This window comes from Rattus norvegicus, chromosome 9 (assembly GCF_021556685.1).
Source record: "Rattus norvegicus strain SHRSP/BbbUtx chromosome 9, alternate assembly SHRSP_T2T, whole genome shotgun sequence".
NCBI classification, from domain to species: Eukaryota; Metazoa; Chordata; class Mammalia; order Rodentia; family Muridae; genus Rattus; species Rattus norvegicus.
Genome location: NC_141542.1, coordinates 26,608,667 through 26,634,042, shown reverse-complemented (window position 1 = coordinate 26,634,042; position 25,376 = coordinate 26,608,667). Strand labels below are relative to the sequence as shown.

At 46.1% G+C, this 25,376-nt stretch overlaps 1 protein-coding gene across 9 annotated transcripts in view; it reads right to left on the bottom strand.

Annotated features, from left to right (window-relative positions):
• Daam2 (dishevelled associated activator of morphogenesis 2) overlaps positions 1 to 25,376 on the bottom strand; it is a 116,213-nt gene that overhangs the window by 29,844 nt on the left and 60,993 nt on the right. For all 9 annotated transcript variants that reach the window (NM_001427649.1, XM_087565761.1, XM_087565765.1 and 6 more), the window contains 8 exon segments: positions 194 to 260; positions 1,940 to 2,043; positions 4,986 to 5,096; positions 6,011 to 6,344; positions 10,005 to 10,099; positions 10,547 to 10,621; positions 12,297 to 12,386; positions 14,841 to 15,066. In NM_001427649.1, the coding sequence (NP_001414578.1) occupies positions 194 to 260; positions 1,940 to 2,043; positions 4,986 to 5,096; positions 6,011 to 6,344; positions 10,005 to 10,099; positions 10,547 to 10,621; positions 12,297 to 12,386; positions 14,841 to 15,008 (1,044 nt within the window). In that variant the 5' untranslated portion in view covers positions 15,009 to 15,066.

Sequence of the window (25,376 nt, the reverse complement as noted above, 5' to 3'; positions counted from 1 at the left end):
GGGAGAAGGTAACCAGCTCGTGAGGTGAGACTCTAGGAGCCAGCACATCCCCAGAGGTCCTTCAGAAACAGGACCCGTCCACGGGGTACCACTGGGGATCCAGCCAGCACTGCACTGACCTTAAGCATAGACTCTGGAGCAATGGTTGTGCCCTGGACCCCATACAATGATCCCACCCCCACAGGCACCTCACCATGTCAAACCTCCGGGCTAGCTCCAGGTCATCCTCATTCCGGACCATCTCAAAGAAGTCCAAATGCCTAGAAAGGTAGGGAGGGTAGATATGGGATGCAGAAAAAGTGGTATTAAAGCTAGAACATCCCTGGTGGATAGTTCCACCCTTTCAATATCCCCTTGACTATCTGAAAGCGTTATTCAGGTGAGGGAAAGGCAAGACCAGAAGAGACTGTGCCGTATAAGCCAAGCGCCTTCTCCTTGATAAGATTTTCTGGTCTTTCTTCAGGGAGGTTACACCAAGGTCCAGTCACCATAGACCACATCTCTCCACGTTGACGTTTCTGACTTGTTAAGCACAGTTGTCCCTTGGTGGGGGGGAGCTGTTTTGTGTGTTCCAGGTTATTATCAACATCCCTAATTATTTATCGACATCCCTTAACCCAGCCATGGTGGACCACATATGTAATCCCAGCACTCAGAAGGTTAAGGGAGAAAAGTATCATGAATTTGAGACCAGTCTGGGCTATATATTGAATTCCAAGCAAGTCTGGGCTGTAGTATGAAAACTTGCTTCAAAAAATGCAGGACCTCCACCCTGAATGTGTCAACCCAAAACACTTTTAGGCTCTGCTAAAAATGGAGGATAAAACCATCCATTTCCAAGGACCGCTGTCTTCCCAGTATTACCATATTATCTCCAACTTAGTTCTCAGAGCAAATCTCTCCTATATCTTCCTTGGAAACCGCAAACCCTTTCCACATCAAATTGTTTCTCTTTTTCTTTCTCCTTCATCCTGGTGTGTGTGTGTGTGTGTGTGTGTGTGTGTGTGTGTGTGTGTGTGTATGCATGTGTATGAATATGTATGTATATGCATGTGTATGAATATGTATGTATATGCATGTGTATGAATATGTATGTATATGCATGTGTGTATGTGTGTGTACATGTGTGCATGTGCATGTGTGGTATATGTCTGTGCTTTATATACATTTGGAGACCAAGGGAGGATATTGGTTGGGTGTCCCTTCTATCTCTCTACCTTTTCTCTGTGAACCAGGACTCTCACTGACTCTGGAGTAAGCCTGGTGGTGGCCAGAAAACCCTAGCAATCTTTCTGTCCCCCTTTCCCATGGTGTTGGAGTTTCAGACCCTCTTGCAGCCATAGTTGGCTTTTTACATGGGTCCTGAGGATTGAACTCAGTTCCTCAGACTTTCACACTAAGAACTCTTACCTACTGAGTTATCTCCCCAGCCCTGCATGCTTTCTTCTTAAAACTCACTGTAATAAAGTGGCTGGACCCAGGGAGACAGAGCCAACATGGCTCACTAGTAACACATAAGAGCATGACCACACATTCTGATCAGCAGGGAATTTATAGCATACATTTGCGGTGAGGGAGTTCTCTATAGAGCTGGACATTTAGCATTTCTGCTCCCTCAAAACTGAGAGTGTCAGTCATGCTCTCCCAGACCAGGTTGAAAACCAAAGGATCCCCACCCCCACCCCCACACACCTATTCCTAGATGCTCCAGAGGCAAGACTACCTTGACTGAGAACCACTGGGTTTGCGGGTCAGTAATGTTAGGACCGAGGTAAGTAGGCATGCATGGGTTCACTTGTCATACACGGTGCTGACTATAAGATTAGTATAGTTATGGGCCCCAGGGTGAGAAGAGCCTTTTCTAAGGTCTCAGCCACCACAAGAGGAGGAGGAGCTGCCATCACAGGTTTGTGGTGGGTCTGGGCAGCTGAGGCCTTACTTGTCCAGGATGGCATTCTCGTGTTGCCGGAGTTTATCAATCACTGGCTGGATTCCCAGCATCAGGAACTCATACCGGAGATGGAGGCGGAATTCCAGGTTATCCTGAGGGTCACCAAGGGAGGACAGGACTCAGTGTTTCATCTCATGCCCAAGAGAAACACCCAAAGACCCTGTCAGCATCCAGCTCAGCTATAGTTCCACGTCACGTTCTGTAACAAACTCATTGAGCAGCACTTCCAGAGACTGTCTCTGACCTTGCTATTTCTCCAACCTTGCTATTTCTCTGAATATTATTTATCTGGGGGATAAATAATATTATTTATCTGAGGATGTTTGAATGATATTGACCTCCATAGGATGACATATTTGAATGATTTATCCATGGTGTGTGGAACTGTTTGGGAAGGATTAGGAGGTGTGGCTTTGTTGGAGAAGTGAGCCACTGGGGGTGGGATTTGAGCTTTCAAAATCCAACACCATTCCCAGTTAGCGCTCTCCGCCTTGTGCTTGTAAACCATACGTGTGTTGTCAGCTTCGGCTCCATTTCATGCCTGCCTGCCTCATGCCATGCTCAGTACCATGATGGTCATGGGCTTAGGCCCCCAACAAACTCTTTCTTATAAAAGTTTCCCTTGTCACAACCATAAAAAAGTAACTATGGCAGAAGTTGCGACCAGGAAGTGGGCTATTGCTGTAACAGTCCTGACCACAATGTGTTTTGGAGGAATGTGGAAAACTGTCCAACACTGAACTAGGAAAGCATTGAATTCTGTAAGTAGAGCTTAACAGGCCATCCTAGGTGGAGCTTGGAAGTTAATAGTACTGCAGTCAATGTGGACCATGGAGGGCTCATAGAAGCACAATATTAGCAACTGGCTTAGAGACCATTCTTTTGTGATATTTTGGCATAGAATGTGGCTGCTGTTTTCCCTTGCTCTGAGGATCTACTAGATTGAAGAGCTTCGCATTAATTTCACTAACAGAGGAGACTTAAGATAGATTTTAAAACTGTCTTGTGTTTATTAGTGATCGCCCTTGTGCTGGTCTACAATGAGAAAGAGCAAGTGGGCAAAAAGGAAGACACAATGTAAATTCTAATGCTGGAGTTAAGGCTTGTGCTAAAAACCATAAGGAGAGATAGACTAAAAGGAGATCTATCTTCAGGGTGAGACCCCACTAGAGTTTGAGGTCCTAGAAGTTATCACCAAGTTAAAATGTATGCAAACGCCATTCAAGGAGGGGGCCAGGTTCCACTGCAAACATGCAGCCTAACTTAGCAACATCACCATATGGTTCTGGATATAGAGTTATGAAAGGTGTAAGAGTAAAGGGGACTCTTCCTTCCCAGTTAAGGAAATTCCTCAAAGCTGTGTGTGGTAGGGATGTCCCTGCATGGAGGCCCAAAGAGGCCATTGTATGAGGATGTGAAAGAGAAATCCAGCTAGTACCAGAATCAAGCATTGGACCAGCCCAAAGAGAAAAGTGTGTTGCAGTCAGCAAAGCTAGAGGGAAGAGCCATCTGATCCCTTTGACATCTGATATAGAGCCATAGGGTTTGGAGTTTGCCCTGCTGGGTTTGAGTCTGCTTTGGTTCAGTATTTCCTCATTCCCCACTCCCCCTCTGCATATTCTGTGCCATTGTGTGATGGCGGTATGTAATTTGCCTTTCGATTTCACAGAGGTCACAATTAAGAGGTTTTCTTGACTCTCAGAAGAGACGTTGGACTCTTAAAGAATGTTCAGACTATGAAAGACTATGGGGATTTTGAAAGTTGGACTAAATGCATTTTGCATTATGGTATGGTCCCAAGCCTATGTGGTAGTTTGAAAGAGAATGGCCTTCTGTAGGCTCATTCATTCAAATGATTGGTCTCCAGTTAGTGAAACTGTTTGGGAAGGATCAGGCAGGTGTGTCCCTGAGGGAGCGGAGGAAGAGGCTCTGAGGACTCAAAAATCCACACCATTTAGAATCATGGATTCTAATCTTCCCAAACGGTAAGCTTAATAAAACTTTTCTATAATTTTCTTTGGTTATGGTGTATCATCACAGCAACAGGGAAGTAACTAAGATGGTTTAAAGTCTTAAAATTTGCCTGGCATGGTATGACTTCCAACGGATCAGGACAAATGAGAATCATAAAGGGCTGTTATTGAAGTCACATGATGTCACCATCTTAGGGCTAGATTATTCTGTAGAATGTCTGATGAAATCTAGGTAATCAGAATTGCACACACACATACAAAGTCATTCTGGCAAGAGGAATGAAAAAGAGAGACCATTAATTGTTCTCTTGGCCCCTTTTGTCCTTACTGGGGATTTGTTCCCAACCCCCAATGCACCATGCCACTGATAAAGGAAAGTGCCCAGAGCTTTCTCAAACTTAAGATAAAACCAAACTGGGCTGGAACAGTTGCTTTGCCTTAGAAATTGGGACTTCAGCTCTTTTCAGGTTTTTCTAATGTTACTGTTGTAAGGGACTGGGAATCTCATTTGGTTCCCAGAAGAAGAAAAACCAGAAGCCATACTTTATAACCCTCCTAGAAGAAGAACATGACTAACTAGCCTAGAAAGCAATCCAAATTAGGTCTCTAGAAAGATCTACAAAGAAGGACTGAAAGTTTCACTCCTCCCACAAAGAATTTCCACCCCTCCAAGTCATCACAAGCCAGCCTCATTGGGGATTTGTGTCTGATCCACAATGCACCATGCTATTGCTGAAGAAAATGGCCAGAGTCTTCTCATATTAGACAGAACCCACAGAATAGTGTGGGAAGCAAAGTCTGAATCAGTCCTCAACACCACACTGAACAGCCACTGCTAGATGAATTCAGGTCTCAGGAAGGCTGGGTCCTTGGAGAAGTTGGGTAGGACTCCTGAAAGCCATCTTCCCATGGCCCCAAGAGAAGGTCATAAGACATTCTAAGGGTATCTGAAGAATCATCAGTGGTCACAACTAGATGCTTCTGTTCTCTCTGTCACTTGCCTAGAATGCTCTCATACTCACAGACTACCACATTTCAAGAGTAAAAGGAAGGGGCCTCACCTCTCCAGCACCAGCATTGAGGACAGCATTGATGAAGGACATGATGGCTGTCTTCAGGTTGACCTCATCCCGGTACCGGCCCAAACTGCGATCCAGTTCGTTCAGCAAAGTCTAATAGGACGATAGGAATGGTTGGGGGAGGGGTCTCAGGATGCTCCAGGAGAAGCCTTTTCCCTTCTTCTACTGCCCTTCCTTTTAGCCACCTAGGAAGCCTTCTAGTTCGCTCTGCCTGATCATAGCTCTCCAGATCCACCCCAGATCTCACTTCTGACTCTCTACAGTTCAGTCCCGGGGCTTGGCTTCCACTGCTGCCCTCTGACTCTGCACCAGCTGTTGAGCCTGTGCAGAGAGCGGCCCCTGACTCTTTGCAAAAAGAGCGGAGACTAAAAATGGCAACAGCTCCCCAACCTCATGGATGCTCATTTGCAAATGTGTGATGCCAGCTCAACAGCTTGACTCATAAAACACAGAGTTTGCATGTCAGGTCAACTACTGAGACCAGGCACTGAGCTAAGACATTTTAGACGTGCGCCAGTAGGCTCATGTGGATTCTCTAGTAAGGGTGCTTAGCATGGCCTCCATTCCCAGGACTGGTCCCACCCAGTGTGCACAAATTTGGCATGCACCTAGGCCTGAAGTATTGTCTCTCCAATTGTCCTCAGTTCAACGACTCTTGCCTGGGTTCCTACCATGAGCCAGGTGCTGATTTCAGAGAGCCAGAGCCACAAAAACATGAAGCAAAAGAGTATCTTGGCCTCAGGGACCCACAGTCTAGTGAAGAGGACAAGTCTGTTTTGAAAGCCAGACCACAACTCTGAACATACAATTTCTTAGGTCTCTTGTGGGAAGATTTCTGGGTCCTAGCTCTTTCTTCCTTCTTCGAGTAGACAAGACAGGGCAGTTTGCCTGGTGGGTACTCCTTCCTTCCACTTTCCTTTTTGTGCTTCTCAGTCTCTCTTGACTTTACCCTGTGCCATCCCATCTATCCCCCAGTTGATGCCCCAGCTTTCCGACCTATTGCCCACCTGGAAACGAGTGCGCTCGGCTGCATACACCTGGTAGTGTAGCATGGCCTGTAGGACCTTCTTGTGGCCTCCAGGCACAAGGCACACTGCACCCAGGATCTCCAGCACTGCAACCTTCGTCTTGCTGTTCTCTGTTCGCAGGCTCTGGGCGATGATGCTGATGGCCTCAGGCTGTGCCAGGACATGTGCCCGTCCCTGGGAGTTGTTCATCAGAGCCTTGATGCAGCCGATGAGAGACGTGTGGATGCGGCTCTCACAGGTGGCATGGTCCATGCCCCGGAGGAAATTCAGCAGACAGGACAGGCCTTCCAGTTCGATGAAGCGGGTCACGAACCTAAGCCAGAGCCCAAAAGGAGTTGTCTGTTTTTGTTCCACACACATTTTACAAATACAATGACCCAATATGTGCACAATTCACCATGCTCCTTTTACAGTAGCCTCTTGGCTCAAGACCCAAACTCTCATTTTAAAAATCTCTCTCTCTCTCTCTCTCTCTCTCTCTCTCTCTCTCTCTCTCTCTGAATGTGTGTGTGTGTGTGTGTGTGCATGTGTGTGTATACATACATGTATGTGCAAGACCTGAGAGGCTACAAGAGGCATTGAATCCCTGGAGTTGGAATTAAAAGCAGTTGTGAGTCACCCACTTTGGGTGCTGGGAACAGAACTGAAGTCCTCTGGAAGAGCAGAAAATGCTCTTAACTGCTGACCAATTGCTGTAGTCCCAAACCATTGAAAGCACTGCACAAAGGTCCGTGTTCCCACAGAAAACCAGTGATGTTAAACACACAAGAGAGTCCTCTCAAAGGAATGGACATAAAACCTGTCTGTCCATCCAGAATGCTGGGAATTGGGGCTGATTAAACAGCCTGGTGTTCACCATCACCTGTTGGGTCAGGCAGGCCATATGAAACTCCTACAACCAGGACTGGAGGTGGCTGGCAATCTAAATGACCCTAACAGCCTGGGGCCTCCCAAATCTCTCACAATCAGGACCAGATATACTTAATAGTCTAAATGACCCTTACATTATCTGTATAGCCAGAGGCTCCCCCGAGCTTCCACAACAAGGACCAGAGGTGGCTAACAGCCTGAATGACGTCTACACTATCTTTATGCCAAGACCAGGGTAGATGCTTGCCTAGGCCCTTAAACTTGTACAGGTAACTTGGCTCTAAAACTCATCTTGGAAGAAGTACCATGTGCCCTGAGTTGAGTTTCTGTGTAATTATACTTCCTTGGACACTGGGGGTTGTATTACACCACCACCACCCCAAGTTATAGTATGTTTAAATTTGCTGGGAATAAACTCTCTCGAGTCAGACTCCCTCAAAGTTTTGATCAAGGCTGACAAAGTCAATTTGATCCGAATTTTTATTTCCATCTCTTCAAGGATCATGTCCCTTCCTGCCTACGTTTACGTGTTATTTGTACTTTATTTTTTATTGTGCGTGGGCATGTGTGTGTGCTCTTGTGTTTGTGCAAACACACACACACACACACACACACACACACACCAAGCATGTAGAGGTAGGATGTTAATGTCAGGTGTCCCCCTCTCTTGGTCTCTACCTTATTTCCTGAGACAGGATACCTCAGTCACCTGGACCTTTCCAGTTAAGTTAGTCTGGCTGGCCAGCAAACACTGGGATATCATTTATCTCTGCTTCTCAGCACTGGCGCTCCGGATGTACGGCTTTGAAATGGGTGCTGGAGATCTGAACGCAGGTCCTCATGTTTGTCCAGTCAGGACTTTACCCACTGAGCCATTTAGGTTGGCCCTGTTATTTGCATTTTAAATCCTATAGTAGTCTCTCCCCAAAAGAGTTGTGTCCCCAACTGCTAAAGCTGGTTTTGGGGGCTCTCTAAGGTTTAGGAGATGAGGGCTAGCTGGAAGAAGCATGTTGCTGGGGCTGTGCCTCAGAAGGTTATGTAATGTTCCTGCTTCCATACACTTTCTCCCTGTCCACTGAGAGCAGAACAGCCTCGCCACACACTCCCACCACCATGGAGTTTTCCTCACCAAAGGCCAGAACCAAAGCCCAGTAACCATAGCCTTGAACCCTCTGAAAGTCCTTTCTCCCTTCAGTTGTTTGTCCCAGGTACTTGGGCTCAGTGACATAAAGACCATTTACATACTAAATTTACATACCACTGATTTCCATTTGCATAGCTAAGATGGGGGATGGGAGAAAAACGACTTTATAATCAGTAGGTCAGCCTGAAGACTCATCTCTAATCAGACTGGGTGTGAGAGAATTATTGACAGGAGGCAAGGAAACAGTTCAGCATGGAAGAAAGAACCATTAAAACTCAAGGGACCAAGGCTCGAAAGCTCCCTTTCAGGAGACCCCATGGAAAACAGCAGTTATCTTGATACTTAGCATTACAACCATTTAGCCCAGTTACCCTTATTCTGGAGTCTATGTCCCCATAAAGAGCCTCTGGGAAGCACTCAGAGTCCAAAGACATCTACAGGAAAAAAGGAATTACGCTTTCATCTTGGATAACCTCTAGCTGAAAATTAGCATTCCGTCAATGACGAATGTGGGCGACCAACCACAGAACCGTTAGCGGAATCAGAGAATTTGCCACCCAAATAAATCACCGCTATTTTCCTATCAAATTATAGCTGTTGTAGATATCTCAAAATATCACTTTCACACATCGGTACTTCAAGATTATAGTGCTTATCACACCCGCTGCCGGCTCTCGCTGCTCGAGTATTAAAAGGCTCACTTATTGCTAGATGCTGCATTTTTAATATTTGTGAGCCTATTTTAATTGCATTGGCTCATTCTTCGACTCTGTTTGTTTGTCTCTTTTATGTTGTTATTTAAAAGCATTACTTCCAGGAAGCAAGATTTCAGCTTTTATCTGGGTGTCTGTGGGAGCGACATCTAGAGCAATACATTTTAAAAAGAAGCCATACAGACTTTAATTTAGTAGCATAATTAATGGGCATGAATTGAGTTGAGAACCAGCATTTATAATTAATATGTAAATGTATCTCTCTGAATTTTGTGCTGTGTAAATATCAACAGAATATGCTTTCAATTTAAGTTAACAATATGACTGTTTATTTCCCTCTATTTTATGCTTTTCTGTACTCCACGAAATTTCTACATTGATGTCATGTGATTCCTGAAACCAGAATTCTGCTGAGGGGAATTAAAATAAGCTTTTGCTATATACTATTATATGTTATCTTTACCATGCATCACAGGCATAAACTCAAGCACATACTTAATAGAAAGAGCATATGTATGAGCGAAATGTGGAAAATAATTGGGTAATTAGTGGTGTATACCAAATATTGACTTGAATATCGTTTATTTAATCACAAGTCTATATAGTTTAAGATGCAACCAAAGATAGGTCTAATAACTCATTTACAAGACTGCTGAGGATTTGACAGTCGGCTTATCTGATCTTAGAAGCCACTTCAAGCACGCCACTGGAAGAGTCAAAATCAAGGAACTCTTGCAGCTCGCGGCAGCCTTTGCACTCTCCACTGTGGTCTAGGAAGGAGGAGAAGTATTCCTGTGGCCTTTGCAACACCCATTCATTCCCTTTCCTTCCTGCTTGGCTTCTACTCTAGACAGCTAGAGCACACCGTAGACTCCACATCGCCCCCTAGTGCATGGAGGACTTCTCAACCCATGCCCTCCTCCTTCCTCGCTGAGCTGTCCCTCTGCCCCCCTTTTCACAGAAAGTCCTTTAATATACACACCACCTGCCCCTAACTCCTCTTTCTAGAGTGCCTCGGGACCCAATGCTTGTCCATCTCGCCTCCCGTCCACAGCCTTCCAGCAAACAACAAGAGAAATGGGAACTGGGAAGCAAAGAGAAATGTTTGGAACTCTTAAGGAATTCTGCAAGATTGGCCAAAAGGACCAGCATGGATCAGAGCACGGTGCAATGCCTCAGGACGACAGAAGCCCTGAGCAGGGGCAGGGAAGGAAGGGAGTGAAGGAGAGGGAGCAATCCAAGTCACCTCATGGGCTGTGTCCGGAGGGCTGTCTTCAGGTCTTCTACGACTTGGCTCCTCTTGTCTGTCTCCTCGTCTTCAGTGTCATACAGGTTCTGCATCTGAGGCCCACAGGTAAAGGGGATAGAAGTCACATTGATCTGCTTGCTTTCCAGACCCCTGGAAGCTTCGGGGTCACTGTGACTGGAGAAGGCACGTTTACCTTGGGAAGAACGGGGACTCAGAGAATGTTCTACTGTGATGGTCAGACTCTGGGACAACCCAGGTTCTGGTCTGTGACAACTTTCTGTATCTAGGAATTAGAGGAGTCCCTGTCTCAGCCTATTTCCCAAGATCTGTGATGTCCAATTGGGTTAATACGTGTTTATCTAGTTAAGGGGACTCCAATGTCCAAGGAGGTGGATTGTGTAAGATCTCAAAATTACTAGAAAGTTGCTGGGCCTTGGTGGTCATAGCACTAAAGGGCAGGAGCAGTGGTTGGGTGTTGGGGGATCCACAGGCTTCCAAGACCTGTCTATGGAGGCAAGGCAGGAAGAGTGGGCACTTACCGTGGCCATGGCATTGATACGGTCAATGTAAAACTCAGGCCAGCTGGTTGCCAGCTTGTTCGGGTCCTCCTGCTCCTGAAACAAGAATGATGGTCTTAGGTGTGTCCAACCTGTGGCTCATGGGACGCATGTGTCTCAGGATAGCTGATACTGTGGCCCAACACCACCGGTAGATGACAGCGTTGTACCGCAATGTCGAAGGGTTGGACCCCTCCTGGTGGACAGACCCACAGGGTAAGATGGAAACATCGCTTGAAGACTGTAGAACAATCAGCTTCCAGCCCTGCCCACAAGGGCAATCTGCAGAAACTGCAAATCCTCCCCATGTTTCTGTCTCTTCCTCAGTGAAATATTGACAATGGATATGGATTTGTATGACCACCAAGGGAGGACAGAAACTGTGCAGGGGTCATTTTCAACAAACCACATGCACAAATTCTAAAGTATTGTCATCCCTATTCTGCTTATACCTAAATAAAATATAATTTTATGATTGTTGAGCATCACACAAATTTATATTTTTATAGTTTCCATTTGTGTGTGTGTATGTATGTATGTATGTATATGTTTGTGCAAGTACAGGTGCACAAGTGTGTATGTCTGTACACATGTAGGTAAAGGTCTAAGCACAACTCTGGGTATCGTTCCTCAGGCACTGTCCACAAAGTCTCTTACTGGCCCAAGTTTTGTCAGCTGGTTTAGGATAGTTACCCAACAAACCCAGGGGATCCCATATGTCTCTGCCAACCCTGGGGTTGTGAAGGTTCTGGCCAATACTCATGGCTTTTTTTTTAACCCACATTCTGTGTATCAAACTTAGCTCCCCATACTCGCTTGATTTACTAGTGGGCTATCTCCCCATTCCATTTTCTTTAAAATTAGAAAAAATCATCTGGTACAGTTGTTTCAATAAAAGATGCCCCCATAGATTTGGGCATTTGAACACTTAGTTCCCAGTCAGGGAGGGTACAGACCTTTGAAGTCATGGAGACTTGGCAGTGTTCCGGAAAGCATAAGAAGGTTAGTGATAAGTCCTCATCTGACCCAGCCTGAGAATCTGGCAAGTGCCTGCTCATGGGTTTCTGGAATAGGGAGTCCTAATTCTCAGAGGGGAGGCTTTTCTTGCCTTTGTGGTTTTAAATTGAGTTTTACTCTGTGTGTGTGTGTGTGTGTGTGTGTGTGTGTGTGTGTGTGTGTGTGTATGCAGACATATATGTATGAAGTGCTAATATGTAAATGTATGTACGTACGCATGCACATAAGGAAGCCAGGGGACAAACTCACATACCATTCCTTAGAAGCCATTCGCCTTACTTTTTTTTTTTTTTTTTTTTGAGCTGGGGACCGAACCCAGGGCCTTGCGCTTCCTAGGCAAGCGCTCTACCACTGAGCTAAATCCCCAACCCCCGCCTTACTTTTGAGATAAGGTCTCTCATTGGGATCTGGGGCTCACCAAAATCAGCTAAGCTCATTATCTCAAGAAGCCCTAAGGATTCTCCCATCACCACATCCCCAAGACTAGGATTACAAGAATGCATCAACGATCATTTTCTTAATGTGGTTGCTTGAATTTGAACTCGGGTCTTTGAGCTTGCATCTCAACCACTTCACTGACTGAGCCCTCTTCCCAGCCCACTTGTCTTTCTTGACTTCAGAGTCTTAGTGTGATACTGGTACCCAAGACTCCCTCTTATATCACACACACACACGCACAACCCTGCTAGGGACTGGAGCTAAGAGTGAGGACCACCTTCTTCTTGCTGCAGTAGATCTGCCATTTCTTCTCTGGTGGCAGTGCAAACACAGCCTCCCGGTTTTTATCTGTGAGGTCCAATTCATCCTACAAAGATAAGAAGAATAATGCCTGAACACAAAGCTCTACAGGAGATTAGAACTTCCCCAAACTATCCCTTAGCCTATGCTCTCCCTCCCAGAGAGTCTCTCTCTCTCTCTCTCTCTCTCTCTCTCTCTCTCTCTCTCTCTCTCTCTCTCACACACACACACACACACACACACACACACACACACACACAAGGCATTGCTTGTTCTACTAGAAGCAGAGCTCCAAGCCCTTGCCTCATCCAAGTCCAGCTTCTTCCTTTGTTTCCAGCACACACACACTGTCTTTGCAAAGCCCCTTCCTGCTCCAGGCCGCCCTGTTCCTGCCCCTCTGCTTTGCTGTTCCCTCACCCAGTATGTGCTTGCTTGTCTGCTAACACCTCAGGTTGAGTCCTGACTATGAAAGCCCCAGCCAGGCCTTTAGATCTGCCTTGCTTCTCTCTCGGATCTCCCTATCCTTCTGCCTGCCTAGTGGTCTCTCCTCCAAACTTTCCTAGATCCTTCAAGCTGGGTTGGGGAAGGTGGTGAGGCCAGAGGCCGAGCAGTAGAAAGGGTACACCATCCTAACACAGCCATTGGCATTGACCTGAAACTGTTCCACCATCAGGACACTGGGTGAGGCTGTGCAAGGCTCAGGGATCCATCAGAGGAGCGAGACTCAGAGATCACATTTTGGGGTCATTCTTTTAGTAACTTCGATGACTTTATAGACTTGGCCATCCTGGGTGGCTTCTAAAGAGGTGTGTGTGTGTGTGTGTGTGTGTGTGTGTGTGTGTGTGTGTGTACATAGTTGTGCTCATACATGTGTATACCAGAGCACAACTTTGGGTGTTGTTCTTCAGGGGCTGTCTTCTTGGTTTGTCCCTGAGATAAAGTCTTGTCTGGAGCTCACTGAATTCATTATATTAGAAACCTGTCTGCCTCTGCCTCCCTAGCTTGGCAGCCCTTGTTAATTTTGTTTTGAGACAGACTAACTCTGCAGGCCAAGGTGGCCTGAGACTTACTATGTAGCCGAGATTGTCGGGAGCTCTAACCCTGTCCCATGCCCCAAAGCTCTCCTTTGGAAGTTTCTTTACCATGAAGCTTGTGAGCGATTTAAACGATCATGAAAGAAATGGTTAAAAAGCCTTGTGGGAAACATAATGTGCTTTTCAACTCAGTTGTGAGCTAATCTGGTTTGTAGATGTGGTCCCAGGGATTGAGCGTGCTAGGTAAGTGCTCTAACGCTGAGCTATAGCCCCAGCGCCCACTGTGAGATTTTAAGAAGCAAAAGCAAAACACTTATTAAGGTGACAAAGTGGGATATTAATCTTCATATTTTCACGTAAGATATATATATATACACATATATATATATATGGTATAAAACTAATATCAGTAATATTTCACCATATTTTTAATCAAGTGAGAACTTTAAAAATATTTAGTGTGCGTGTGTGTGTGTGCATGTGTGTGTGTGCATGACAATGTGAGTACAGGTACCCATGGGGGCTCAGAAGAGGGGATCAGGTCCCCTGGAGCTGAAATAGCAGGTAGTTGTAAACCACCCGGCATGGTGCTGGAAACCAAGCTTTGGTCCTCAGTGAAAGCAGCAAACACTCAACCACACAGGCTTCTCTCCAGCCCTATGGCTTCAGAGATAATATGGCAGACTTCTCCTTCCCTAGGTCAGAACTGGTAAGTAGAAATATAGTGGGAATGGTATAGTTTAAAATGTTCTAGTCACACCTAAAAATATTAAGTAAGTAAAAAGTAGGCAAAGTTAATTTTAACGTTACGTTTTATTTCAGCCAATATAACTAAAATACGACCATTTCTACATATAATAAATGTGAAACAGATCAGTAATACATTTTACATTTCCTTCCTTTTCTTTATCTATTCTTTTATTTTATTTTTTTTAATTTTTTTATTTTTTGAGATAGGCTCTCTTGTAGCCCAGACTGGTCTGGAATCCACTACATAACTGAGGGTGACCTTGCACTCCACATCCTCCTGCCTCCACCTCCCAGACGCTCCACCACTTCTGCTCATTGTTTCTTTGGAAGACCGAGTCTTCAGAGCCCCCGATGGATGACCCCCCCACTCTCTGTCCTGATGGGGCGGCCAGCAGCTGCCATTGGCTCATACACACCAGAGTGCTTTAAGAGAATGCTCATTAGCTCGCCTGCGAGGATGCTGTCAACAGTTCTCAACATCTCACTTCATAACCCTTTCTAATGGCAGCCAGGCTGGTCCAGAACCAAAGGGAATTGAGGACAGACCCTTGGTTCTGGGGTTCGTTTCACAATGTCTGCCTCAATGAGGGTCGGTTTTCTCTACAAGGAAGGTGCTTTGGGAAGGCTGCCTCACCCCTACAGAGAGCTTTGTGGAGTGGAGAACAGGCTCCTGTCTCTGCTTGTCCGTCCACTCGTTTTCCCACCATCAACACCCTCTCAACCCTTCACCCACTGACCACCAGCTCTGCGAAGCAGACGTTGAGCTCCTCTGGGTTCGGGATGGGACTGGAGAACTCCAGATACTGCAATGGATGGCTGTCCCGGAGGTCAATCTCAGGAAGGTCACTGCTTCCGAAGCAGCAAAGGAAGCCCAGGCCATGGGGACTCCTCTTACGGAGGGCCATGGTCACTGCAGGCTGGGGCGGTCAGCAGGAAGGCACCTTAGGTCCTCATTGGCACAATCTAGGTAAACGGACAAAGATAATGGGTAGTCATGAGGAAGAGACAGACAGGAACAGAGGTTACTCTGGCTTCAGAACTCTTATCACAGAGGCTATTGAGGGCCATTGACTCAACATCACAGGCCTGACTAGTGTCTCACACACTCTCTGCTTCTTCAGACCTGAAGTTATCCAACTGTCTTCAGCAGACTTGGGATGCTTCCTGACGGGGACATTTCCCCACCCCCTTTCTTTATCCCTGGAGACGTGAAGAGCATAGTAGTCACAACATGGGACCTTCAGGTGGCCAACGCTGAAGGCCCCTATCTCATGGTTTCTATTCCTGTGGTAAGAATATCTCAGGAGTTCTCTGACCCTTGAGAATCAACATCCACCAAAGTTCATTGATCTGGATGACTTCAGGGTCTGGGTGTGATGCTTTTAAAGGCAATGGGTGTGTATGCGTGTGTAGCGGGGAGAAGTCAGGAGGTGTGAAGAGAAACTCTGAGTTGATTGTAGGGCATAGCTCCTGGTACATTGGCCTTCAGAGAAGCGGAAGAATGAAAAGGCCTTCCCAGGTCTTTCCTACTATCTTGTGCTCAGACGGGTTGCAAGTATCACACAATATCCACAAGACAGTGGCTCACCCATTCGGCTTGAAAAGGCCAGTACCCTCACCCTCGGCAAGAGGATTGCTGGGAGACTAAACCTCAGGTCAAATGAAGCTACCCTTTGGGATGGTATTGAACATATTTGGGGAAATCTGGTCAGATGTGTTTTTCATACCCACCAAGAAGACAGGTCGGTGCTCTCTGGCCAGGAACTAGAACTGATGTGTTGGAACAGAAAGGGTTAACTCATTGGCTTGCCACTGGGGAAGCCTCACCCAGGAATGCCAGCTGGAGGAGGAGCCACGGTTGCCATGGCTACCCCTGGACTGCTTAAACCATCAGCACACAGAACTCTTTAGGGCAGATCCATTCTCCACCTCTGGTTTCTAACACAATTCAGGTATCCTGAGTGGGCTTAACAAAGAGACTAACAAGATTTACATACTCAGTCTTGCCCAGTTCATCCTGCCACTCCTTGTACATTGAACTTCAGTTTCTAAATAGATATATAGGATTTGTTTGTTCGTGGTGTGTGTGTGTGTGTGTGTGTGTCTGTGTGTGTGTGTGTGCACATGTACATACATGCACATACCATGATGCACACGTAGAAGTCAGAGGAACGTGTCAGTTCTTTCCTTCTGAGGCTAGAAGTCACATTGTCAGGCTTGGTGGCAAACCCCTTCACCTGCTGAGCCAGCTGTCCAATCTTGCTATTTAACTCGGTGGGGGTTGTTAAGATACTTTTTGGGTCTAGATATTTAGCTGTTTCCCCTGGATTATTAACATATGAAGACATACCCATGGCTGTCACAATATCACTGTTGAAAATGCTGACAGAGACATCCTTGGGGTCATGGCATTCAGCTAGCTCTTCATCACCATCCCCCTCTCCTACACAGCAATGGGAGAGATTTTCACTCAGGCCCAATGGAACTTAAGATACGCTAGCTCTGAAGCATTCCCTTGAGTCAAACGTTAGAATGCTACAGAGATAAACAAGATACACACGGCACATGTGAACCCGAGAATCTTCTAGAGATTAGCACTTTGCTCCCAGACTCCTAATGATTTAACTTTGTCAACTCTCATTTAAGTCACAACCCCTTTAACTGCCATTCTAGAACCTTTTTTTCTTTACTGATCCCCTCTTTATCTTTCTCTATAAATCTTTTGATATGCTTTTTAATAGACTCAGACAAGCCTTAAATAAAATAGTCTACAAGAGCCAGGCAACACACTGGTTCTCTTCTTGTTTAAACACTGGCTCTCACACATACTTGAGGCTCCTGGAAGACAGAGCCTGCCTCCTGCCTCTCCGGTAACCTTCATTTCTATATGTAATAAAATACTTGTACTTAGTGGATGCTCAATCCATAGGTATAAGTCAACTTAGAAATGACCTGTGCTTGCAAAAAATGAAGGAAGAGAGCACTCTATTAAGCAGTCAGGAAATGCCCATTGAAACAGCTTAGTACTAGCAGTAGACAAGCAATCAAGAACTTTTATGATGAGTGAGAGGAGCGTTATAGGGGCTGGAATAGGGGAAAGGCTATCCAGGGCCATGATGGGAAAGACTTCAGTTGAGGGAAGAGGGATGTATGGGGATTTTCCATGGGATCTGGCAGCAGATGATCAGGAAAGATGATGTTTGTTAGGCTCTCATTGCCAAGACAAAAATCTGTGACAAAGGCAGCTTAAGGGAGTTTTCAGGTACGCTCTCTTATGGTAGAAATGCACAAAGGCAGGAGTGGGAGCAGTTGGTCACATCGCATTTGTAGTCATAATGGAGGAAGGAGCGATGAATGCTACACATAACTGTTTCCTTCTTTTTTAATGCAGCCCGGGACTACAGCCTGTGGAACAGAGATGACTCTTCTGCCTCAGTTAGCCCAATGTAGATAATCCTCACAGACAAGCCCAGAGATTTGCCTCGTTGCTAATTCTAGACAACGCCAAGTTGACAGTGAATATTAACCATCAGAGTGGGTGAGGGGCCTAGCGTCCCGTGTCAGCCTTTGTCAGGCTCCAAGTCTGAAGGCAGGTGGGGTTGAGGGTAACCATGGAAACTATGAAGCTGGCCTCCTATTTGGAACATCAGCCTTGTGAATGCAAGGGGAGCTGGTAAGCAAGATATCTCTGGTGAGCATATAAAGAAACTTCCAGAAGCTGAAGAAATGAGGCTAAGCTAGTAGCAGGAGGGAACTCTAGGAGGGTCAGACTGATGTCTAGGAGGGCTTGTGGTCTTTTATTCTTGCCTTCCACTCTTTACCTTCCTGCACCCTGAGTCCTCAGCCTTCTCTCCTCTTCCGCTCCTACTAGACTGTGACAAATTAGGGATATGAGCCAGGCGGCCCATACTGGTACAGGTTTACAACAGTGGTTCACAGCTACTACTGCTGTGATTGGCCAATATCCTTATCATATGTGACATTTCCTCCCAGTGTGGGGAGCTAGGCCCAGGGACATTCATCTGGTTTCTTAGCTCCAGTCACTTGCTGGCAGAGCCAGGAGCAGAGGCCTGGAAGCCAGACAGCCTGGACTTTAACTCCTGGATGATGGTGACCTTAAAGATGGCTCCTAGCTCAGAGCCAGGTGCCTCATCTAAGATGCTAAGATAATAGTGTCTTCTCCCGGGCATTCTTTGAGGAGTAAACAAGGCCATAGGGGTAAAAAAAATGTCAGGAGTAACTGGGTACTCAGTAGGTGAGGCCAACATGGCCACTGGGTTTTGGTCTCTGGGTCACTAAGATGAGACTGGCCTGTCCCAGATGCACACTTCTTCCATGAGTCTCTGGGCAGGCTCAGGCCCAGGCTTAGAACAATTGCTTGCCAGAATTCAGGAGTCACTCAGTTTTATCTTCAGAAAGCAAAAATGGAGACTGAGGAACTGGCCTTTTCCTGCACCCTGAACTCACTAGTAAGAGAAGGAGATGAAGAGATGGTGGGGAGTTGGGGTGACAGATAGGCTAATTACCTTGATTTGATCATTACATAAAGTGGACATGTATTGACACATTGCCTTGTGCTCCACATTGATTACACATTGACTAAATCCAGGGTTGGAGGCTGGGGAGAGAGTTTAGATAGTGAAGTTCTTGCCTTGCAAGCATTAGGACTTAAGCTCAGTCCCTAGAATCCATGTGAAAAATTGCCAGACAAAATTGTGTGTGTGATCCCAGAGCTGGGACCTTGGAGGTAGGAGGATCTCTGGGATCTGCTGGTTTGTTATTTAGTAAATTTCAGGTCAGTGAGAGAATATGTGTCCAAAAAGTTAGGAAGGTGGGTGAGCAATCCCTGAGGTTGTCCTTTGTCTTCTACATACGTTTATGTACACACACACACACACACACACACACACATGCATACACATGTGAGCACACACACATATACACACATACACACACATCCATACACACACACACATCCGTACACACACACATACATACACACACATACACACCCATGTGAGCACACACATATACACACATACACACACATGTGAGCACATACACATACATACACGCATCCATACATACACACACATACACACACACATACACACACACATACACACACATACACACATCCATATACACACACATACACACACATGTGAGCACACACACATACACACATCCATACACACACATACACACACACATCCATACACACACACATACACACACACACACACACACACACATCCATATATCCACACATGCTATACATAAATAACACAATAGCACTGAGAATACAGCCCAGTGGTAGAATGCTTACCTAGCATGCAAGAGACTTTAGGTTCAATTCCCAACATGGCAGCCCAACTAATCAACTAATCATCAATCAATCAATCAATCAAAATTTAAAAAGAAAAAGAAAGCAAAGCAGAGCCCAGTGGCCGGCTATTGGCAGGAGAGAGAAGTGGCCAGAGCAGCATGTCACTGTAAAGCTTCTTTAAGAAGAGAAGCAGGATTAAGAGCCACAGGGGATAACAGGAAGTAAGAACAGAGGGAAACCCAGAAGACTTGGGCTCAGGCCAGAGGAACTCAGCTGTGACCCACTTTTCTCTCTACAGAGGACAGTGCTGCAGCCCCTTCCTGTGGAGACACAGAGGGGCAGGATCAACACCTTTTCTAAGCTGCAAGCACTCTGACAGAGACTCACGCTCACACACTCCGAGCCTGGGGTTGGCCCCAGCTCTGTCTCTATACTCTGTCTCAATGCAGTCATGGTGTTACACTGTTCCTTTCGGAGACTTAGTGCCCTCTGACATAACAGCTGCCTCTGACTGGAGATCTCCAAGACTCCACCCCTCCAACCTTTCCCACTATCTGGCTCAGTCCCTTCTCAAAGGTTTCCCAAGGGACTCCCCTCAGCCCATTCTGAGTATCCTAGCTCCCCACTTCCACCCCAAGCCAGGCAGGAAGGACTTCCTATCTTTTGATTCCCATTTGGTCTCCTCTAACCCCAAGTCATGACCCTTCCCCCATGCCACCCACACAGCTTGCATCCTAGGACTGCAAAGCCTCCGTCAGCAGTATATATTTCTTGATCTTAATTAAAGACAGAATAATGCTAATATTCTGATTTGACAGAATGAAAGACACTGGGATAGATTTTCATTTTATACCTATGAAGATCTTTAGATTGATGGTGTCATTTTAAAGAAATAATTAAGAGGCTAGGAAGATGAGTAAGTTGAAAAAAAAATGCTTGCTGTGCGTGCAGAAGGACTTGAGTTCAGCTTCCCAGAACCCACATGAGAAGCCATTCAATGGCTGCCTGTACTTATAATCTCAACACTGGGGAGAGGCAGACAGGTAGATCCCTGGTACTCACGGGGCAACAGCCCAGGCAAATTGGTAAAAACGTGCTGGGGAGCTCTTAAGGAACATCATTCCAGGGGTTGGGGATTTAGCTCAGTGGCAGAGCGCTTGCCTAGGAAGCGCAAGGCCCTGGGTTCGGTCCCCAGCTCCGAAAAAAAGAACCAAAAAAAAAAAAAAAAAGGAACATCATTCCAGGTTGACCTCCAGCTTCTACGAGCAGATACATACGTGTTCACAGACACATACCTGTGTGCTCCCCCCACCCCGACACCCACACCCACAAGAGAAATGACTAAGGAACAACCAACCACAAAACTGTGGCTCCACGAGAGTCAGGCCATCACATAATCACACAACCGGGATATGATCTGTTATAAACCCCCAAGCCTCAGCGTTCCTGTCCAATGTCCTAAATCAGGATCAATTCAGGATTTGCTCAAGCATTCTACAGATTCGGAATCTCTAACCAAACTTCTGTGCTTCCTGTAAGTTGTTCTGGTGATGCCGAGATCTTGGGCACAGTGATCTTGGAATAAGTCAGATGGGTGGGGCATGGGTGGGTGGGGCATGGGTGGGTGGGGCATTGGTAGGTAGGGTAGAGAAGGAAACATGGGAAGGATGATTAACACTAAGGACCCCTTGGAAAAGTGGTATGGAAACTGGCTATCATAGAAGCTATATGTGTATATACATACATAAGTACATACAAATAGACAGACAGACAGAGATATTTAATGGGGTTATCCTATTAAAGATTCGTAAGTCCACTAGACCCCGCAGGCTAACAAGTAAAAAATTCCAGCACCTGAAGAAGCCATCTCTTCTGAAGTTGTTAGCTGGTGAGGCCCCATAGACCCCACCCACCCACCCAAAGTTTACAGGATGCTGCCGATGCTCTTGGTTACTATCTAGAACTTGACAGTAAGACCTTATTGTTGAGGGCACTGTCTGCCTGAGCCATGGAATATGGAGAAATCCATCTGGTACTGACCTGAAGATTCACCCCACAGGCTAGCTGTCCTAGTGCTGGAAGATGCTATCCAGGCTACTAGAGGGGAAGAGTCTGCGAGGCATGAGGACAGGCCCAGGAAGCTGTCCACACTGGTGCAATCGTGACACGAATATCATAGAAGTACTATAAATTATGCTATCAACAGTAAAGCTTCAAGAGCTGTTAAGTTGCTTGGTGAACAGTGCTTAGCTGCCCAGAGACCCAGCTAGGACTCACACGTTTGTGTTCTGAACTCGGTTCACATCCAGTGGTCTTGTCATGAAGCAGAAACTGAGCCACGAGCCCCCTTTAGTTAGTGAGGCCAGTGCTTCAGCTTAACCCCCACATCCCTGCACAGCACAATGGTAGGAACACGTGCTACATGCTCACTCTCCTCAGCTTCATGTGTTCTGTTCTCAAGCTATACCGGGCCACACGGTATAGGGAACCCAGGCTTGGGCTCAGAGGTCTCGGGCCAGTTCTAAGCCCTTTGACTGGCAGGGTGAGCCAGGGCAGGGCTAGGGAGGGAACACTTTGGGAACTAATCAAGCTCCTTTTCAGAGTAAGCCTGGACTAGAACCCGGCTGAGTGTGTGCACATGGTCCCTCCCTAGGTCTTTCATGGTTCTTCCCTATCACCCAATGCTCTCCTATAAGCCAGCCCATCAGTCTCAGCATCTTGGCATCTAGAGAAGGCCTGACTGGACACAAATCCCACATCTCAAGTAGAGCCTACCTTGTTGGAGGCAAAGTAGGGTAGAGAGGGCAGGGACCGAAAGACAGGGAGAGCAGGTCATCTATCTACTAGACAATAAATGATACATACAAAGTGATCCTTCACTCCCGTCTCAGTCCGTGTACACAACTTCATCTGTCAACCAACTCATTCATTCTTTCTAACAAAGAATGTGCATGTAGAGTGTATGTAGATGCTTTATATGGGTGTGGTATTGTGGGTGGTAAATGTTCATTTAAGGTGTAGATGAATGGTGTATGTGCATGTGTAAAGTGCATGTAGATAATGTATGTAGATAGTGCATGTGGGTGATAACTTAGATCTGTATGTGTATATGTCCTATGGGTAAATGGTACATGTATATATGTGTGGTTTGTATAGGTACATAATATATCTACATGTAAGGTGTAGATAGTACGTGAAGATGTGAGACGTGCATATATGTAGATGAGATAAATGTGTATGGTATATTCTTGAAGATTATGCATGTGTATGGTTGTATATGTTTAGATGGCTCATGTATATGTATGTGTGGTGTGTGGAGGGTGTATGTGCATACATGGAGTAGGTCTGTAGATATATGTGCATGTGTGTTTAGTTGAATACATGTGCAGATGATATATGTGTATATGTGGTATATGTTAAAGATAATTTACATAGATTATGGTATACATGGCTACATGTAGATGTGAAAAAAGTATGCATGTAGGTGGAATATGGACACGTGTGGTATATATGGTGGCATGTGGGACCATAATTGCCCAGGGTTATGGAAGAAGGGTCAAGGGAGCTTCAACCCCACATAACTCATACATGAGGACGGCAGGAATTGGCTACCTCCCACTTCCCAACTTGGCACCATAAAGCCGGATCCCTAAACATCAACCCTAGTAAGAATTTATTATCCTGACAGTTATCAGGGTTCACTCCTTGTTTGATCTTATAAGGTTCCCCTACTGCCACCCTACAGAGTGTGTAGATGAAACATCTTAATAACACTCCTGTCCTGGCTAACAGTACATGGCCACACATACCTTGGCCCAGAGACCCTGGCACCTCGCCAGGGCATAAATACCCCTTCCCCTGCTCCAGTAAATGGACCAGTTCTCTGAAACTGTTCCCAGGTGTGTTCATTGCCCAAGCACTCATCGAAGACCAAGACCCTGCACTGCACTCACCCGTGCCTGGCTAAGCTTCCCTCCCTCCTATCCAGCTAGGTGCCCAACTGGCCTGGATGCTCCAAGGGGGAAGTGAACATGGGTGGCAGTGTGTGTGTATGTGTTTGGTGTGTGAATTGTATGCATGTATAGTTGTATACGTAAAGATGGCATGTGTGTGTTTGTAGAATGTAGATGTTATATGTTCATAGGTGGTGTACATGTTTAGGTGATACATGTATGTGGTATGTGCATGCAGATGGTATATGTGCATGTGAGGTGTGTGGTGTAGACCTCATCTGTGCAAGTAGGATTTGTATGTTTGTGTAAGGAGTATGTATGTGTGATTTGTGTCTGTATATAAGCTGTATTATATACTGAGCTTTGTATGTGTGCTTGTGCGTTTAGCAGTATGTGTGATTTGTACATATGGTGTGTTAGTGTAAGCAATACATGTCAATGCATCCCGTGCCATATCTGACCTATGGTATATACACATGGGTACTGTTTGTGTGGTGTATTTGGGGCAGGTTGTATGTGTGCATTGCTAAATGTGTTACTTGTCAAGAGGCACACCATGAGTTTCAAGCCTAAGCAGGAAAAGACTAGCCAGCTCCCAGCAACATGAGCAGAGGAGCCTTTCACGTCCCTGAAAAGCAGTGCCTCACCACCTTCACCAGCTCACTGTCAGCTGGAAAGAGACGCCTAGGCATCGTTTTTAGGAACTGTGATTGTGGGGCACAAGGAATGCAACTTCCCAGGAGCCACACGATGTCCTGGAAACAGAGACGACTGAGGTGGTAGGACAGTGGGCCAGAGCCTGAGTTCAGTCACCTGGTGCATCTCCTAGCAACTGAGGGACAGCAGGATGTGGGACTGAAACCAGCAGAAATGCCCAGAGGAGGACTCATTCCTATCACATGATATCTGATCCTACACAGCTTCATTTTGGTTGTGGAGTGTGTGTGAGTGGTGTGTGTGTGTGTGTGTGTGTGTGTGTGTGTGTATGTGGTGTGTGTGTGTGAATGGTGTGTGTGTGGTGTGTGTGTGTGAGTGGTGTGTGTGTGTGTGGTGTGTGTGTCTGTGTGAGTTGTGTGTGTGTGAGTGGTGTGTGTGTGAGTGGTATGTGTGTGTGAGTGGTGTGTGTGTGTGTGAGTGGTGTGTGTGTGAGTGGTGTGTGTGTGTGTGGTGTGTGTGTGTGGTGTGTGTGTGTCTGTGTGAGTTGTGTGTGTGTGAGTGGTGTGCATGTGTGTGAGTGGTGTGCATGTGTGTGTGTGAGTGGTGTGTGTGTGAGTGGTGTGTGTGTGTGAGTGGTGTGTGTGTGTGTGTGAGTGGTATGTTTGTGTGTGTAAGCATGTGCATGCCGATGTGTCTAGCAGATGTAATCGGACTCTTCTGCATGTGTACTATTAATCAGCTGGTGAGTTCTAGCTGCTCTGGAGGAGAATCTGATATGGAAGAAGTAAATCAATGTCAATCAAACATCCCAAACAATTCCAGTGCTCTACACCTCAAACGAAACAAAACCACCCCAAACGCAACACAGCACTAGGAAGATACTATGCTAAGGCGCTGGACTCATGCTCTTGTCTTTTTCTCCCTCTCCCTCCCCTCCCCTTCCTCCCTTTTTGGGGACGTTGAGGTCTGAGCATTGAGCCCAGAGCCTTGACCACACTAAGCACCCACCCACGCACCTGGTCAACCGACTCCATTTGTCCTATTTCACCTTTTATTTTGAGACAGGTCTCCACTGCTCAGGCTGGCCTTGCGCTTACTCTGTACGGAGCTCAGGCAAGCCTTGAACTTGGTGTTCTCCTGCCTCAGCCTCCCAAGTGGCTGGCATCAGAGGCCAAGCCTAGAAATTCACTTTCTACTTACAGTCTCGTTTACTTATCCCAACATCCTGCCATCAGGGTTTTCTGATTTGATGTCCGCTTTTATTTTTAGATATTGTGGACTAACCCCGGGGCTTTGCAAAGGCTGAGCATGTTTCTATCCCTGAGCTACCTCTT